The sequence below is a fragment of the Hylobates moloch genome, unplaced genomic scaffold (genome assembly GCF_009828535.3).
Source record: "Hylobates moloch isolate HMO894 unplaced genomic scaffold, HMol_V3 SCAFFOLD_9, whole genome shotgun sequence".
In the NCBI taxonomy this organism is placed as follows: Eukaryota; Metazoa; Chordata; class Mammalia; order Primates; family Hylobatidae; genus Hylobates; species Hylobates moloch.
Window position 1 is genome coordinate 21,788,119 of NW_026652284.1, and position 15,869 is coordinate 21,803,987.

The 15,869-nt window shown below is 48.7% G+C and overlaps 1 protein-coding gene across 4 annotated transcripts in view; it reads right to left on the reverse strand.

The window, feature by feature from the left end:
- The window catches only part of ASAP3 (ArfGAP with SH3 domain, ankyrin repeat and PH domain 3), a 55,989-nt gene that overhangs the window by 24,487 nt on the left and 15,633 nt on the right, over positions 1-15,869 (reverse strand). For all 4 annotated transcript variants that reach the window (XM_032759267.2, XM_058444394.1, XM_058444395.1 and 1 more), the window contains exons 2-3: positions 2,582-2,654; positions 2,341-2,486 (exon numbers count right to left, since the gene is read on the reverse strand). In XM_032759267.2, the coding sequence (XP_032615158.1) occupies positions 2,341-2,486; positions 2,582-2,654 (219 nt within the window). The remainder of the gene's footprint in view (positions 1-2,340; positions 2,487-2,581; positions 2,655-15,869) is intronic.

A 15,869-nucleotide genomic window follows, 5' to 3' on the forward strand; every position in this document is an offset into this window, starting at 1 on the left:
TACAAAAAAAAATTAGCCGGGCATGGTGGCGGGCGCCTGTAGTCCCAGCTACTCGGAGAGGCTGAGGCAGGAGAATGGCGTGAACCTGGGAGGCGGAGCTTGCAGTGAGCTGAGATCGTGCCACTGCACTCCAGCCTGGGTGACAGAGCGAGACTCTGTCTCAAAAAAAAAAAAAAAAAAAGAGGAAAGGATGGAGCCTAAGCCAGCTGCGCCCCTGGACTTCTCATTACAGGGGCTAATGAATTCCCTTTTAAAAATTTAACCTAGTTTGAGTTGAGTTTCTGTGATTTCACAACCTAAAGAGGCCTAATATTTCAACCAGCTTCCAAGGTACAGCTTGGGTCTCTTCTCCAGGAAGCCTCTCCTGGCTACTCCTCCTGACTGGTCTATGCTGATCTCCCCTTTTCTGAACCATGGCAGCACTAGGCCTCTGAGACCAGCTGCTGGGTCCTTGAGTTTGTGCCATGCTGCTGGTATTTCTTGATACTAGTCCACACACTAGTTTTTCTCTCCCCCGCTAGGCTGTGGTTCTCTGAGGCAGTCTGACACTTTCCTGTGTCACCTGGTACAATGCCCACTAGAGAGCAGACCCCCAGGAAACACTAGTTTGACTGAAACAGGGAGAGAAGAGGTGAAAATAAAGAAGGACACTAATTCAATTGAACTCAAATACTATTTTATTTTTTTTTGAGACAGGGTCTTGCTTTGTCACCCAGGCTGGAGCACAGTGGTGTGATCACGCTCACTACAGCCTTGACTTCCCCCAGGCTCAACTGATCTTCCTACTTCAGCCTCCCGAGTAGCTGGGACCACAGGCGTACGCCACCCCACCTGGCATTTTTTTTTTTTTTTTTTTTTGAGATGGAGTCTCGCTCTGTCACCCAGGATGGTATGCAGTGGCATGATCTCAGCTCACCGCCACCTCCACCTCCTGGGTTCAAGTGATTCTCCTGTCTCAGCCTCCTGAGTAGCTGGGATTACAGGCACCTGCTACCACGCCCAACTAATTTTTGTATTTTTTAGCAAAGACAGTTTCACCATGTTGGCCAGGCTGGTCTCAAATCTCTGACCTCAAGTGATCCGCCACCTTGGCCTCCCAAAGTGCTGGGATTACAGGCGTGAGCCACCGAACCCGGCAATTTTCATATTTTTTGTAGAGTCAGGGTCTCACTACATTGCCCAGGCTGGTCTAGAGCTTCCAGGCTCAAGTGATCCACACACCTCAGGCTCCCAAAGCACTGGGATTAAGGTGTGAAACGTTGCACCCGGCCTCAAACACTGTTAAAGGCTTTTACGTGCAGGACAGTGTACGAGGCATAGCTATGCCAAGAGCTATAACAATGATAGATTTTGTTAGGTTGGTGCAAAAGTAATTGCTGTTTTGCCATTAATATAATATTAGCCAACATTTACTGAGCACTTACCACAAAGTAGGCACTAACTTGCTTAATCCTCATTACCGCTCTGTGAGGTAGGTAGCATTATTATCCCAGTTTCACAGATGAGAGACCTGGGGCTTGGGCAGACTGAGCGACTTGACCTAGTAAGCAGCAGAGTGGGGATTCCAAGCTGGAGTCTAGGTCCAAGGTTGGGTACTTAACCACTGAGCACATTGCCTCTCAAGGATGATGTGGCCCCTGCCAACCAGGGAGGATGCTGGGTAGGACTGGAGCCACAAGAGCTGCTCCAGTGCCACGGAGCCTGGAGGGAGACGAGAGGCCTTCCTGGGAGGCAGTGTAGCCAGGCTTATGCTTGGACTCTGGAGCCAGATAACCTGGGTTCAAACTGAACCATGGAAGAGGCAGTCACCAAGGAAGCCATCAGGAAGCAACCTGAGGCCACTGGGCCATGTACAGGGGCTGAGAGGCTTGTAGAGGCAGGGACACGTCCTGGGATTTAAGTACGAAGCAGATGTAGATTAGGAAAGCAGAGGACAAAGAGGGAGTGAGGAGAGGAGGAGGCGGTGGCAGCGGTGGTGGCGGCAGTGGCAGCAGTAGCGGTATAAAGGTAGGAACCCTAGAGCCTGTCTCTCCTTTATCCCAAAGCTCCTCCAGGGAACCCTCCCTTGCGTGGGGCTCTTCCCTGCTGTGAGACCCCCTCTGCTCCTGGGTGAAGAGAAGGAGGAGAACAGAGAGAGAAGAGTTAGTTGGGTAAGAAGCCAGAAAGAAAGGAGGATTATCCAAAAGAAAGGTCAGGGCTGGAAAGGGACCTCAGGTCTGACTTCAGGTCAGAGGTCAAGGGCAAATTGGGAGAAGGAAGGAAATGGACCCTTTCCTAGTCAGGTTCTTAAGACCACTAGATTTACCCTGAGTCTGGGCAAGGAAGAGACAGGGGCCTCACCAGGTTCTTGAAGAGCGCAGCGACCTCGCGGGTGAACACGGCCAAGTTTAGGAAGCCTGTGGACAGCTCATGGCTGTTCTGGGACAGGTGGCTGTTGCCTAAGGATTCCACAGCCTCTCGGTACTGCTCTTCATTCTCCACATGGCCTGTGGAGGTACAGACGGGAGCTTGGAGTTAGCTCCGGGTTGGGGCTGGGAGAGGGGCTTCCTGACCAGGCGGGGCACCCAGCAGGCTCACTTACCAAGGCCAGAGTTATGGATTGCCCGCACAGCCTTCTTTATTCTCTGCAGGATGGCTTGGTCTCCTTCCAAGATCTGGAAGCAAATGTGGACAGAGGTTCAGGGATGCCAAGCTGGAAAAGGGTGCTTCCTTCAGGAACCCTGTCTCTATGATTTCCACCCCCTCACCACCCTCCAAACAAATACGCTGAGTTTTGCTGTCCTCTGGAACTTATCCCTAGGATCTTCCTGTTTACCCTACCAAACACAAAAAACCACACAGAAACCACAGACCAGTCACACCACTCCAAGAAGACCACAGACTTTTCTCCCTGAATCCAATGCAGCGTAAATGTAGTGAGTCAAAGGCACGTGGCATGACAGGGTGTGCCAGGCCTGGGTTTGAATCTTGCCTCTGGCACTAGCTGGTGTGTCCGTTAAACAAATCTGTTAACTTCTCTGAGCCTTGAGTGCCTTGCCTACAAAATGGGGATGATACTAGGGGACTTGTGGAGTTGCTGAGATGAATGATTTGTAAATATGTACAAAATGCTGAGCAAAAGGCCAGAGGGGAGAACACGCACATCTCTATGTTCCCTTAAGATACAAAGCAGGGGACACTTGTTCACCAAACCCCCGGCTCAATAAACAGTTATGTCAGGACAAGCAGGAAGAGGCCAGGATGCTATGGGTGAGCAGAGAAAGGTTGGAGGCATTCAGTTACCTGGGTCTGGGGAGATGGCAGAGGGTGGAGGGGGCACACTCCATCCCCACTGGGGAGAACTGGAGAGACAACACCAGATAACCCCAAAGCCCAGAGACTGCAGAACAAACATCAGAATGTGGGAAATGCCAGAGATGTGATGGCAAGAAGCAAGTCTCATATGCCCCAGGAAGGCTCAGCCTAGATGAGAAACACTCCCCCTTTCAGTGGGGCGTGGAAGTTGACAACCTCATGAAATCCTTGTGAAATGCGCAGTTAACTTGGAAAGCACAGAATGTCGAGCTGGAAGAGGCCCATAGATGAGAAAACTGAAGCCAAGAGAGGGTAGGCCCTTACCCAGAGTCACATGGTGGGGACGCCACAGGGCTGGACTTCCCGGGTGCAACAGAACAGTGCTCCATCCATGCACCACAGCCCCACCCTGACCCCAGCCCAGCTGTTCTTCCCAGTGACAAAAATAAAATGGGATCAGAGTCTGATTTCCAGAGTTACATGACGAGAGTTAGTAAACACATTTGAAATGGTACCGCCAAAGATTCAAAATAATGCCCACCAGAGGACATGCATGGGACAGAATTCAGAGGCAATGTGGAATGTTCTCAGAGGCTGGTGGCACGTGGGAAGCCTCTGGAGGTCTAGTTTTGAAGCTCAGCTCCACTACTCGGGGGCTATGTGACCTTGAACAAGTTGCCTCTTTTTTTTTTTTTTTTGAGGCCAAGTTTTGCACTTATTGCTCAGGCTGGAGTGCAGTGGCACAATCTTGGCTCACTGCAACTTCTGACTCCCAGGTTCAAGCAATTCTCCTGCCTCAGCCTTCTGAGTAGCTGGGATTACAGGTGCCCACCACCTGGCTAATTTTTTGTATTTTTAGTAGAGATGGGGTTTCATTGTGTTGGCCAGGTTGGTCTCAAACTCCTGACCTCAAGTGATCCACCCGCCTTGACTTCCCAAGGTGCTGGGATTACAGGCATGAGCCACCGTGCCTGGGCACAAGTTACCTATTCTTTCTGAGCTTCCTGATTAGCCATGTGTAAAATGGGGAAATCGATGCCTACCTCTCAGGGTTGGTATGAGGGCTATATGTATGACAGGATGCACATACAGGATTTAGCTTGGTGCTGGGCATGGAGTATGTTCAAAATGAACAGCACTTGTGATCATCATCATTGGCTGCTGCTGATGCTAGGAAGGTCTGCCAAGTTCTGGGTTCTTTTCCTACAGGGGCTATAAACCTAACATTCTCCTCCTCGGGTGTGAACTTGAGACACTTTCATATTTGAGATCTGTGGAGGCCCATCCCAGGGCTGAAGAAAGAAAACAAAGAATCAGGAAGATTAAGGAGAGGGCATCATATTTGAGTTGGTTAAAACATGAGGCTGGGCATGGTAGCTCATGCCTATAATCCCAGCACTTTGGGAGGCAGAGGCAGGAGGATCACTTGAGGCCAGGAGTTCAAGACCAGCCTAGGCAATATAGTGAGACCTTGTTCTCTACCGAAAAGAAAAATAAATAAATTAGCTGGGTGTGGTGGGGTGCACCTGTAATTCCAGCGCTTGGGGAGGCCAAAGCAGGAGGATCACTTGAGCCAAGGAGTTCAAGACCAGCCTGGGCAGCTTGGCGAAACCCCATCTCCATGTGGTGGCATGTGCCTATAGTCCTAGCTACTTGGGAGGCTGAGGTGGGAGGATCACTTGAGCCTGGGGAGGTCAAAGCTGCAGTGAGCCCTGATTGCGCCACTGCACTCCAGCATGGGTGACAGAGGGAGACCCTGTCTCAAAAAACAAAGCAAACAAACAAAAAACAAACAAAATGTTTCTTACTAAAGAGACAAAGAGGTGGAGGGGAGAACATTTCTTTCTAAACTGGCCAACAGAAAAAGAAAAAAAAAAAAAAGAGGCGAGAACATGGCCATCTCTATGGTTCCCCAAAATCCCGATGGGGAAACAGAAGCACGTGTTTACCAAATCCCTTGATCCCCATCTTGAAACCTGGAAAGCTAAAAGGTGAGTAATTTAAGGAGCTATGATTTCGCTCTAAAAGACGATTCAGGTTAAAGATATGAGCAATTGGGCCAGCACAGTGGCTCACGCCTGTAATCCTAGCACTTTGGGAGGCCAAGGCAGTGGATCACCTGAGGTCAGGAGTTCAAGACCAGCCTGGCCAACATGGCGAAACACTGTCTCTACTAAAAATACAAAAATTAGCTGGGTGTGGTGGTGCACATCTGTAATCCCAGCTACTCAGGAGGCTGAGGAAGGAGAATCTCTTGAACCTGAGAGGTGGAGATTGCAGTGTGCTGAGATCGCACCACTGCACTCCAGCCTGCACAATGGGAGCGAGACTCCATCTCAAAAAAAAAAAAGATAAGAACAACTTCCAAAAAGATTTCCAAAATCCCTAGAGGGCTGATCCATGTGCCTAGCACGCAGAAGGTGCTCAACAAATGTTTACCTAAATGAATGATGGTTTGCAAAGTCCTGGGACATGGACCTGACAGGAGTATGTTCATGCTCTAGATACATTTTGAGGAGTCTTCCCATCCCATGACACCCATTTTCTGAAAACTGCCTTCCGTTCCTCTGGAGGTGGGCCCCTGCAGCCTTGTTTGCCCTAGCCAGAGTCAAGAGACACCTGGTTCAAGCTAAACCAATGAGATTCTCTCTCCACCTGATCCAAGCTGGACCAATCAGATTCTTTCTCCAAGGACTCTGGAATTGGGCTCTGGAAAGCTAGTTGACTGACTGAAATGCTAAAGCTGGGATGTCCTTCCTGCCACATGCAGAGAGAAAAGAACAGAGCAGATGTGTAGAACGAAATGAACAAGCCCCATACCACCACAGCAAGGCAGAAGAGGAAGAGTGGTGCTGGTTTCTGGCAACTTTCCAGATGCTGCCTGTTCAGAGGCAACCTCCACACATTATGTCTTTGGTGAAATTCCATGAAATACCCCTGAACCCACCCAACGAAGTTCCTTTAAGCAAGTTTGAGAGATTTCCCTTCCCTGTAGTGTGGCAGAGATCACTGGGTGGCTCCCAGTGTCCATTCTCTCTTCTTCCTTCACAAGAAACCTGACTTTTCAGATGGCCACTTGGCGACCTAGAATAAAGACTACATTTCCTACCTTGCAGCTAACTGTGGTCATGGGACTAAGTCCTGGCCATGGAATATAATATTTTAATTGTTAACTTCCAAGAAGTATCTTACAAAGAAGGGAGATAACCCCCAAACTCATCAAGTTGTATACACTGACTATGGACAGCTTTTCACATGTCAATCCTACCTCAATAAAGTGGCTTTAAAAAAATAAAAAATAAAAAGGAAGGGAGGGACTACTCACCTGTTAGAATGGCCAAAATCCAAAACACTGACAACACCAAATACTGGCAAGGGAGGCCAGGCACGGTGGTTCACGCCTATAATCCCAGCACTTTGGGAGGCTGAGGCTGGTGGATCACTTGAGGCCAGGAGTTCGAGACCAGCCTGGCAAACATGGTGAAACCCTGTCTCTACTAAAAATACAAAAATTAGCCAGGCATGATGGCACACTCCTGTAGTCCCAGCTACTTGGGAGGCTAAGGCAGGAGAATCACTTGACCCTGGGAGGCGGAAGTTGCGGTGAGCCGAGACAGTGCCACTGCACTCCAGCCTGGGTGACAGAGCGAGACACCATCTCAAAAAAAAACAAAAAAACACACACACACAAATAAATAACCCCAAAACAAAAATATTGGCAAAGATGTGGAGCAACAGAAACTCCCATTGTGGGTGGGAATGCAAAATGGTACAGCCACTTTGGAAGACAGTTTGACAGTTTCTTAACTAAACATACCCTTGCCAAATGAGCCAGCAATCATACTCCTTCATATTTTCTCAATGAGTTGAAAACGTATGCATATCTGCATATGGATGTTTACATCAGCTTTATTCATAATTACCAAAATTTGGAAACAACCAAGATGTCCTTCAGTAGGTGAATGGATAAAGAAATTGTCATACATCCAGAATGTGAAATATTATTCCGCACTGAAAAGAAATGAGCTATCAAACCATGAAAAGATGCAGAGGAAAGTTACATGCATATCACTAAGTGAAAGAAGCCAATTTGAAAAGGCTACTACATGATTTCAACTATATGATATTCTGGAAAAGGCAAAACTATGGAGACGGTAAAAAGATCAGTGGTGGCCAGGGATGGGGGTAGGGAGGAGGAACAGGTGAAGCACAGAGGGTTTTTAGGGCAAGGAAACATTTCTGTATGATGCTATAATGGTGGATACATGGAATTATACACTTGTCCAATCCCACAGAATGTACAACACTAAGAGTGAACCCTAATGTAAACTATGGACTTTTGGTGATGATGTGTCAATGTATGGTCACTGAAACAAATGTACCACTCCAGTAAGAGCTGTTGACAGACGGGGAGGCTGTGTGTATATGGGAACTCTATGTACTTCCTGCCCAATTTTGCTATGAACCTAAAACTGCTCTAAAAAATAAAGTTGATTTTTTTTAATTAAGAAGAAAAGGGCCTGGTGTATGGTGGCTCATGGCTGTAATCCCACACTTTGGGAAGCTGGGGGGGGAGAATCGCTTGAGCCTAGGAGTTCGAGGCCAGCCTGGGCAACATAGTGAGATTCTGTCTCTACAAAAAATTAAAAACCAGGCATGGGGCATGTGCCTATAATTCCAGCTACTCAGGAGGCTGAGGTGGGAGGACTGTTTGACCCCAGGAAGTTGAGGCTACAGTGAGCTGTGATTGTGCCACTGCACTCCAGCCTGGGCAACAGAGCAAGACCCTGTCTCAAACCGCCTCCCCAAAAAAAAAACAAAAGAAAAAAGGGGAATGCAAGGGTACCCTCTGTCACCCCTTTCTTCTTGCCACAATGTGCTTGCGATGTTTAGAGCTCAGGTAGCAATCCTGGACCATGAAGTAGAAGCCATTTGTTATGGATGGCGGAGCAACAAGATATCAGCCTTGTCCCTAGTGATTAGGAAACTACCCTAGCAGCCCCAGTCTACTTATCTGTGGACTTCTTTAATATGAAAGAGAAATCTCTTATTTGAGCCACTGTTATAGTAGGTATTCTGCCACTTGTGGCTGAAACGAGCTCTAACTGGTAAAGGGAGACAAGTCACCTGAATCACTCACAGACTGTTTTTCTTTTCTTTTCTTTTCTTTTCTTTTTTTTTTTTTTTGAGATGGAGTCTCACTTTGTCGCCCAGGCTGGAGTGCAGTGGCACGATCTCGGCTCACTGCAAGCTCCGCCTCCTGGGTTCACGCCATTCTCCTGACTCAGCCTCCCGAGTAGCTGGGACTATAGGCGCACGCCACCACGCCCGACTAATTTTGTGTATTTTTTAGTAGAGACGGGGTTTCCCGTGTTAGCCAGGATGGTCTCGATCTCCTGACCTCATGATCCGCCTGCCTCGGCCTCCCAAAGTGCTGGGATTACAGGCGTGAGCCACCGCGCCCAGCCACAGACTGTTTTTCCATGCCCTTGTCAGACATCTATCAGCAAACAGCTTCCCAGCCAGATACCATTCCCGTCCCTACTGCTCTTGGCAGCCAAGTTCACATGGCTGTTTATTCATTCAACTAGTTATTGAGTGCCCACTACACCCTGTGTAAAAAAGACACAATCTCGGCCAGGCATGGTGGCTCACGCCTGTAATCCCAGCACTTTGGGAGGCTGAGGCTGGCAGATCACGAAGTCAAGAGATCAAGACCATCCTGGCTAACACGTCTCTACTAAAAATACAAAAAACTAGCCAGGCATGGTGGCATGTGCCTGTAGTCCCAGCTACTCGGGAGGCGGAGGCAGGAGAATTGCTTGAACCTGGGAGGCAGAGGCTGCAGTGAGCCGAGATCGCGTCATTGCACCCCAGCCAGGGGGGCAGTGCAAGACTCCATCTCAAAAAACAAACAAACAAAAAAAGACACAATCTCAGCTCTCAAGGACATCATCATTGAAGGGAAGAAAACGCCATTATAAACAGACACTTATCATGCAATGTGATAAGGGCTATGATGGAAGGTTCCTGGGAATCCAGAGAAAACAGAGCCATGTCTGCTTTGAAGGAATGGGGAAGGTGTCCCGTAAGCTGTGTTGCTTAACTCTGGCCCCTGGACAGGCAGAAAAGAGACTAAAGAGACTGCACTACGAGGTAGAGGGAGGGGAACGCTTGGTATAAATGGCAGGACTGCCAGGAAGGGAGGTGTGCTCTGGGAAGAATGGGCAAGGACAGGAACATAGTTCCTCCATTCATTCATTCATTCATTCATTTCAACAAGCATTTCTTGGTGACTGTTTCAGCCAGGCATGGTGCCAGATGGTGAGGACACGTAAGACACGGACCCTTCCTTCAAAAGACCCACAGACTTAAGAACATGCAAGTGCCCAAAGGGAGCATGAAAAGGGAAAAGTTCTAATTACCCCTTTCTCAAGAAAATATCTGAAAATCATTCACACTGAGGTATAAATGACTGATAACACCTATCCCGTGGTATAATAGGGCTCAAAGATTTAAGCTAAAGAAATGCAGGGTTTTTTTTTTAATCCACTCATCCACACACTGATAAAAAAATTTAGTTTTAAGGAGACAATTCTGATAGGAATTGTCTTTCCTGGGGAAAGGAAGGTATTTTGGGGAAAGACAGAGAGATTTCCAGAGTGCTGTGATGAGTCAGTAGCTAAGATTCTAGCCCCTCATCTCCAAAATTATCTCCTTGGGTGACACTAGCCCAGCTAGTTTTCTAAACTTCCTCTCCTTTAAAATAGATTTTTTTTTTTTTTTGATACGGAATCTCGCCCTGTTGCCCAGGCTGGAGTGCAATGGCGCAATCTCGGCTCACTGCAACCTCCGCCTCCCAGGTTCAAATGATTCTCCTGCCTCAGCCTCCCGAGTAGCTAGGATTACAGGTGCCCGCCACCATGCCCGGCTAATTTTTTGTATCTTTAGTAGAGACGGGGTTTCACCATGTTGGCCAGGCTGGTCTCAAACTCCTGACCTCGTGATCTGCCTGCCTCGGCCTCCCAAAGTGCTGGGATTACAGGCAGAAAAATCCATTCTCTGCTTAACTCACAGAATTACTGTGAGGCTTAATGAGATCACAAACATGGCGGCATGTGGCAAGGCTTGAGGCATTTGGAAAACACGAGTATGGTTCTTACTGTGGTTTATTTTCTGCCTCTGTGTGAGATCAGCCCTCATTCCCCATGAAACTGGATAGATTAAGGAAAAGCCAGGTGTGGTGGCTCCCTCCTATCATCCCAGCACTTTGGGAGGCCAAGGTGAGAGGATCGCTTGAGCCCAGGAGTTCAAGACCAGCCTCGGCAACAAAGTGAGACCCCCATCTATAAAAAAAAAAATTTTTTTTTTTTTTTTGAGACAGAGTCTCTCTCCGTTGCCCAGGTTGGAGTGCAGTGGGCTCACTGCAACCTCCACTTCCCAGGTTCAATCAATTCTCCTGCCTCAGCCTCCTAAGTAGTTGGGACTACAGGTGCCCACCACCATGCCTGGCTAATTTTTGTATTTTTAGTAGAGATGGGGTTTCGCCATGTTGGCCAAGCTGGTTTCAAACTCCTGACCTCAAGTGATCCTCCTGTCTTGGCCTCCCAAAGTGCTGGGATTACAGGCATGAGGCACTGCACCCAACCATCTACAAAAAATTTAAAAAAAAATTAGCCAAGTACTGTGACACACACCTGTAGTCCCAGCTATTTGGGAGGCTGGGGTGAGAGGATCTCTTGAGCCCATGAATTCGAGGTTGCAGTAAGCTATAATCATGCCACTGCATTCCAGCCTGAGTGACAGAATGAGACCCTGTCTTTAAAAAAAAAAAAAAAAAAAAAAAAAAAAAAAAAAGCTCACATGGGCCCAGGTGACGGCATGCAGGTGCTCATGGACCTGCCTCTGAGTGCTGTGCCCCCCTCCCAGGAGGAAAGGCCAGGCCCCACTCCCACCAACCTGGCTCGACAGCCTCCATCCAGGAACAAGCCCTACATCTCGTGGCCCTCATCAGGTGGATCGGAGCCTGGTGTGACCGTGCCTCTGAGAAGTATGTCCGATCCAGACCAGGACTTTGACAAAGAGCCTGATTCGGACTCCACCAAACACTCAACTCCATCAAATAGCTCCAACCCCAGCGGCCCACAGAGCCCCAACTCCCCCCACAGGAGCCAGCTCCCCCTCGAAGGCCTGGAGCAGCCGGCCTGTGACACCTGAAGCCGCCAGCTCGCTGCAGGGGCCAGGGAGCTGGGGATGGCCTCCAGCGTCAGTGCCAAGACTGAGCGGGCCCTCCAGTGTTGTCCAAGGAAATGTAGAATCACTTTGTAGATACGGAGATGAAGAAGACAAATTCTTTATTATAATATTGATCAGTTTTATGCCGCATTGTTCGTGGCAGTAGACCACATCTGCTCGTCTGCACAGCTGTGAGGCGACACTGTTCCGTCTGCACATGAAGGACCCCCATACAGCCTGTCTCCCACCCCTGACAACCCAAGAAGGCATATGGGGCCCTGCCAACACCACTTCCTCAGCAGAAGCCCGTCATGACGCGGCTGCTTCGGAAGCAGACATCTGGGAACACAGCCTCAGTACCCAGTCTTTTCCCTAGTTCCTGAAACTTTCCTAGAACCTTAGGAGAATAGTAGGAGGTCATATAGCATTCCCAGTGTCACTAGAATTTTGAAGACAGAGGAAAGTGGAGGTTAGTTTGTGGCCTTTTTTTCATTTAGCCATTGCATAGTCAGCTGCAGAAGTCCTGCTGACCACCTAGTCATGGATAGAGGCCCGGGCCCAGTGACACCCTGCATCCCTGTGTGCATTAAGTTCATTCTGGGTCGCAGCCATACTACTGTGAAGTCAGCTGTGCTCTCTGCTTTCCACTCGCTTCTACGGCTTCCACCTCCTGCCATAAAACCAGCGAGTGTCGTGGTGCAGGCAGGCCCTGTGGCCTGCTGGGCTGAGAGAAGTCAGAGCCCCAGGGCGCCACGAAGCAGCCACTGGGATACCCCACCCTGCCGCCCCCCCCAACCAGTCCTGCCCCCGCATGGAGCCCCCGTGATTAGTAGCCTGTATGATCATGTAGACCCACCCAACACACTCCTGCACACTGGCCCCGGTCCACGGCACGTGGATTTCACCTCACCCTTCTTTGTACCAGATGTTGAGTGACCAGCTCTGTGGCCCTGTGTCGTCAGAGGCTTGTGATTAACTGTGGCAGCAGACACAGCTTGTCCACAGCTTGGGCCAGGCTTCCCCTGTCCTCCCACCGGTCAGCTGCTTGGCAAGGCTGTTCAGGACCTGCACTTCCCCAAGCCGGCACTGAGTGGCCCAGCACCGCCTAGCCCTGCCACCCCACTGCCCTCCTGGGTCATCTGCTGGATGGGCACCTGGGGGGTTCTGGTTTTTACTTTTTTAATGTAAGTCTGAGTCTTTGTAATTATTGAATCGTGAGGACATTTTTGAACAATTTACCTGTCAATAAAGCAGAAGACGGCAAAAAAAAAAAAAAAAAAAAAAAAAAATCAGCCTCTGGGTTCAGGTGGGCCCATTTAGCCCCTGATAGTCAGAGATTCTCAAGGTGGGGGCCCTCAACCAGCAGCAGGCATCATCCAGGAACTTGTTAGAAAAGCAAATTCTCCAGCTGAATCAGAAAATCTGGGGGTGAGGTCCAGCAATCTGTGGTTTAACAAGCCCTCCAGGTGATTCTAATGCATGCTAAAGTTTGGGAATTACTGTTCTAATTCTCTTCAGAGATGCAGTGCATCATCATTGCTAAAAGTATAGGGCTGTCCCCAAACTACCTGGATTTGAATTCCAGCTCCACCAGGTACCTGATGTGACCTCTCAGTCCCTCAATTTCCCCATTCATAAAATGAAGATGATAATATTGCATACCACATAAGGTTATTGGGGAGATTAAGTAAATTCTATAGGTAAAGTGCTTAGAATACTGTCCACTATTTGATAACTAAAAATGTTATCTACTTCAAAATTAAATTGAATTTGGTTTAGGAATTTCTCAACTTTCATTGAATTAATTAAACATATCTCCTCACACCCCCAACTCCACGTTGATCCTCGTTAGCAAGCTGTGTGGAAGCACAGGTGGAGAGAGACCACAGCAGACCTCTGCCGCCGGGCAGGGAGAGTACAAGCAGCATGTCCCGAGTGCCTGCTCTGTGCAGCCTCATTACTTGTCACTATCCTGGCCACTCTTTGAGGAAGGCATTGCCATTCCCATTTTAAAGATGAAGCTGTCAGGAGGAGGAACATGTCCAAGTCACACAGTGATGAACAGTGGCAGAGCTGTAACTTTTTCTTTCCTTTTTCTTTCTTTTTTTTTTTTTTTGAGATAGAGTCTCACTCTCGCCCAGGCTAGAGTGCAGACACACAATCTCAGCTCACTGCCACCTCTGCCTCCTGGGTTCAAGCGATCCTCCTGCCTCAGCCTCCTGAGTAGCTGGGTTTACAGGCGTGTGCCACCATGCCCAGCTAATTTTTGTATTTTTAGTAGAGACAGGGTTTCACCATCTTGGCCAGGCTGGTCTAGAACTCCCGACCTCAGATGATCTGCCCACCTCAGCCTCCCAAAGTGCTGGGATTACAGGCATGAGCCACTGCACCTGGCCCAGAGTTATAATTTAAACCCAGGACTAGCCAAATCCAGGGCCAATGTTCTTTCCCCATCTCTAAGCTGCCCCACAAAGGTTAGGGGGCACAGCTTATTTGATCCTGGGACTGGATCTGCCTCCACACCTAAATCCCAATTCCACCACCTCTACCATATTCCCTCACCATCCCCTCAGGCTTAGGAGAGGGAGAAGGCAGGGCACAGAGGGAGATCTGTCCAAGGAAAACAAGGTTGACAGCAATGGTGAGGCCCCGAATACAAACACTGTAAAGGATGTCCTACTAAAAAGAAAACAGATTTGTTCAGGCTGGCCTGAGAGGATTCCCAGGACTGAGGCGGAAATTAGGGAGACAGAAACAGATTTCAGCTCAAACAGGGGACATTCCTAAGGAAGAATAGGCCACCCCTGAAGGCAGTGAGCTCCATGTCACTTGAAGTATTCAAATACTTTAGGTGCTAGAGAGTGATTCAGACACTGGATTTTGGATTAGAATGGACAGCTATTTAGATTTCATTCAAAGCTAAGAGTCAACGGATCCATGCAAGAGCCTGGCAGGCACTGGGCAAAGGTGGCTGAAACACATCTTGGTGTAAGAGACATGTCTGAGCTTGGAAAGCCCACTGGAGTCCTTTGGGCAGCCTACCCTGGCCCTAGACAAGGCCTAAATTCCAGCTGCTGGCACTGCCCATTGTGTCCCCTACTCTGATCCCAACACACACACACGCACACACACACACACACCCCCCATACTCTGGCTCTCTGGTTTGTGTTCTCTGCAGGCAAAAGACCACAGATGGCAGCACTAGACCATGCCCAGCTGCCCTGCCTAGAAGGGCCTTCTGCATGCCCCCTCCTGGGTCAGGATTCATCAATAGGACCCATTCTTCATTCCCATGGTTTCTCAGAGCCAGCTGTGGTTACCAAGGCAACTCAGACAAGGGGGCAGAGCTGCTAGAGCTAAGGCCTTGGGAGATACAGATTATATTTCACCATTAGACATTCATTCCTTTGGACCATTATAATATAGTGCATAGGTATCACTTCTGTGTCATCCCATGACCATTACAGCCATTATTATTATTATTATTATTACTTTGAGACGAAATCTCACTCTGTAGCCCAGGCTAGAGCGCAATGGCATGATCTCAGTTTACCGCAACCTCCGCCTCCCAGGTTCAAGCAATTATCCTGCCTCAGCTTCCAGAGTAGCTGGGATTACAGGCGTGCGCCACTGCATCCGGCTAATTTTTTGTAGTAGAGACGGGGGTTTCACCATGTTGGCCAGGCTGGTCTTGAACTCCCGACCTCAGGTAATCCGCCTGCCTTGGCCTCCCAAAGTGCTAGGACTACAGGCGTGAGCCACCTCACCTGGCCCATTACAGCCATTATTATTATTATTACTATTTTTGAGATGAAGTCTTGCTCTGTCACCCAGGTTGAAGTGCAGTGGTGCGATCTCGGCTCACTGCAAGCTCCGCCTCCTGGGTTCATGCCATTCTCTTGCCTCAGCCTCCAGAGTAGCTGGGACTACAGGCGCCCACTACAATGCCTGGCTGATTTTTTTTGTATTTTTAGTAGAGATGGCGTTTCACTGTGTTAGCCAGGATGGTCTCGATCTCCTGACCTCGTGATCCGCCCACCTCGGCCTCCCAAAGTGCTGGGACTGCAGGTGTGAGCCACCACGCCTGGCCCATTATAGCCATTATTAATCAATCACAGTGTTTTCCCCACTGACTGTGGATTTGGTTCATCATTCTGTTAAGATATGATGGTAGCCTCTACCAATTAAACTAGAGTTGGCAGAGAGATGAAAAACATTTTCTATCTTTGCTTTGGACTATGGTGGTGTTCCTTAAGAGGCGAAGTCACAGAATATTAGAGATTATCTAACATTACCTCCTCATTTTACAGACTGCAAAATAAAGGCTCAGGTGAGTTTCT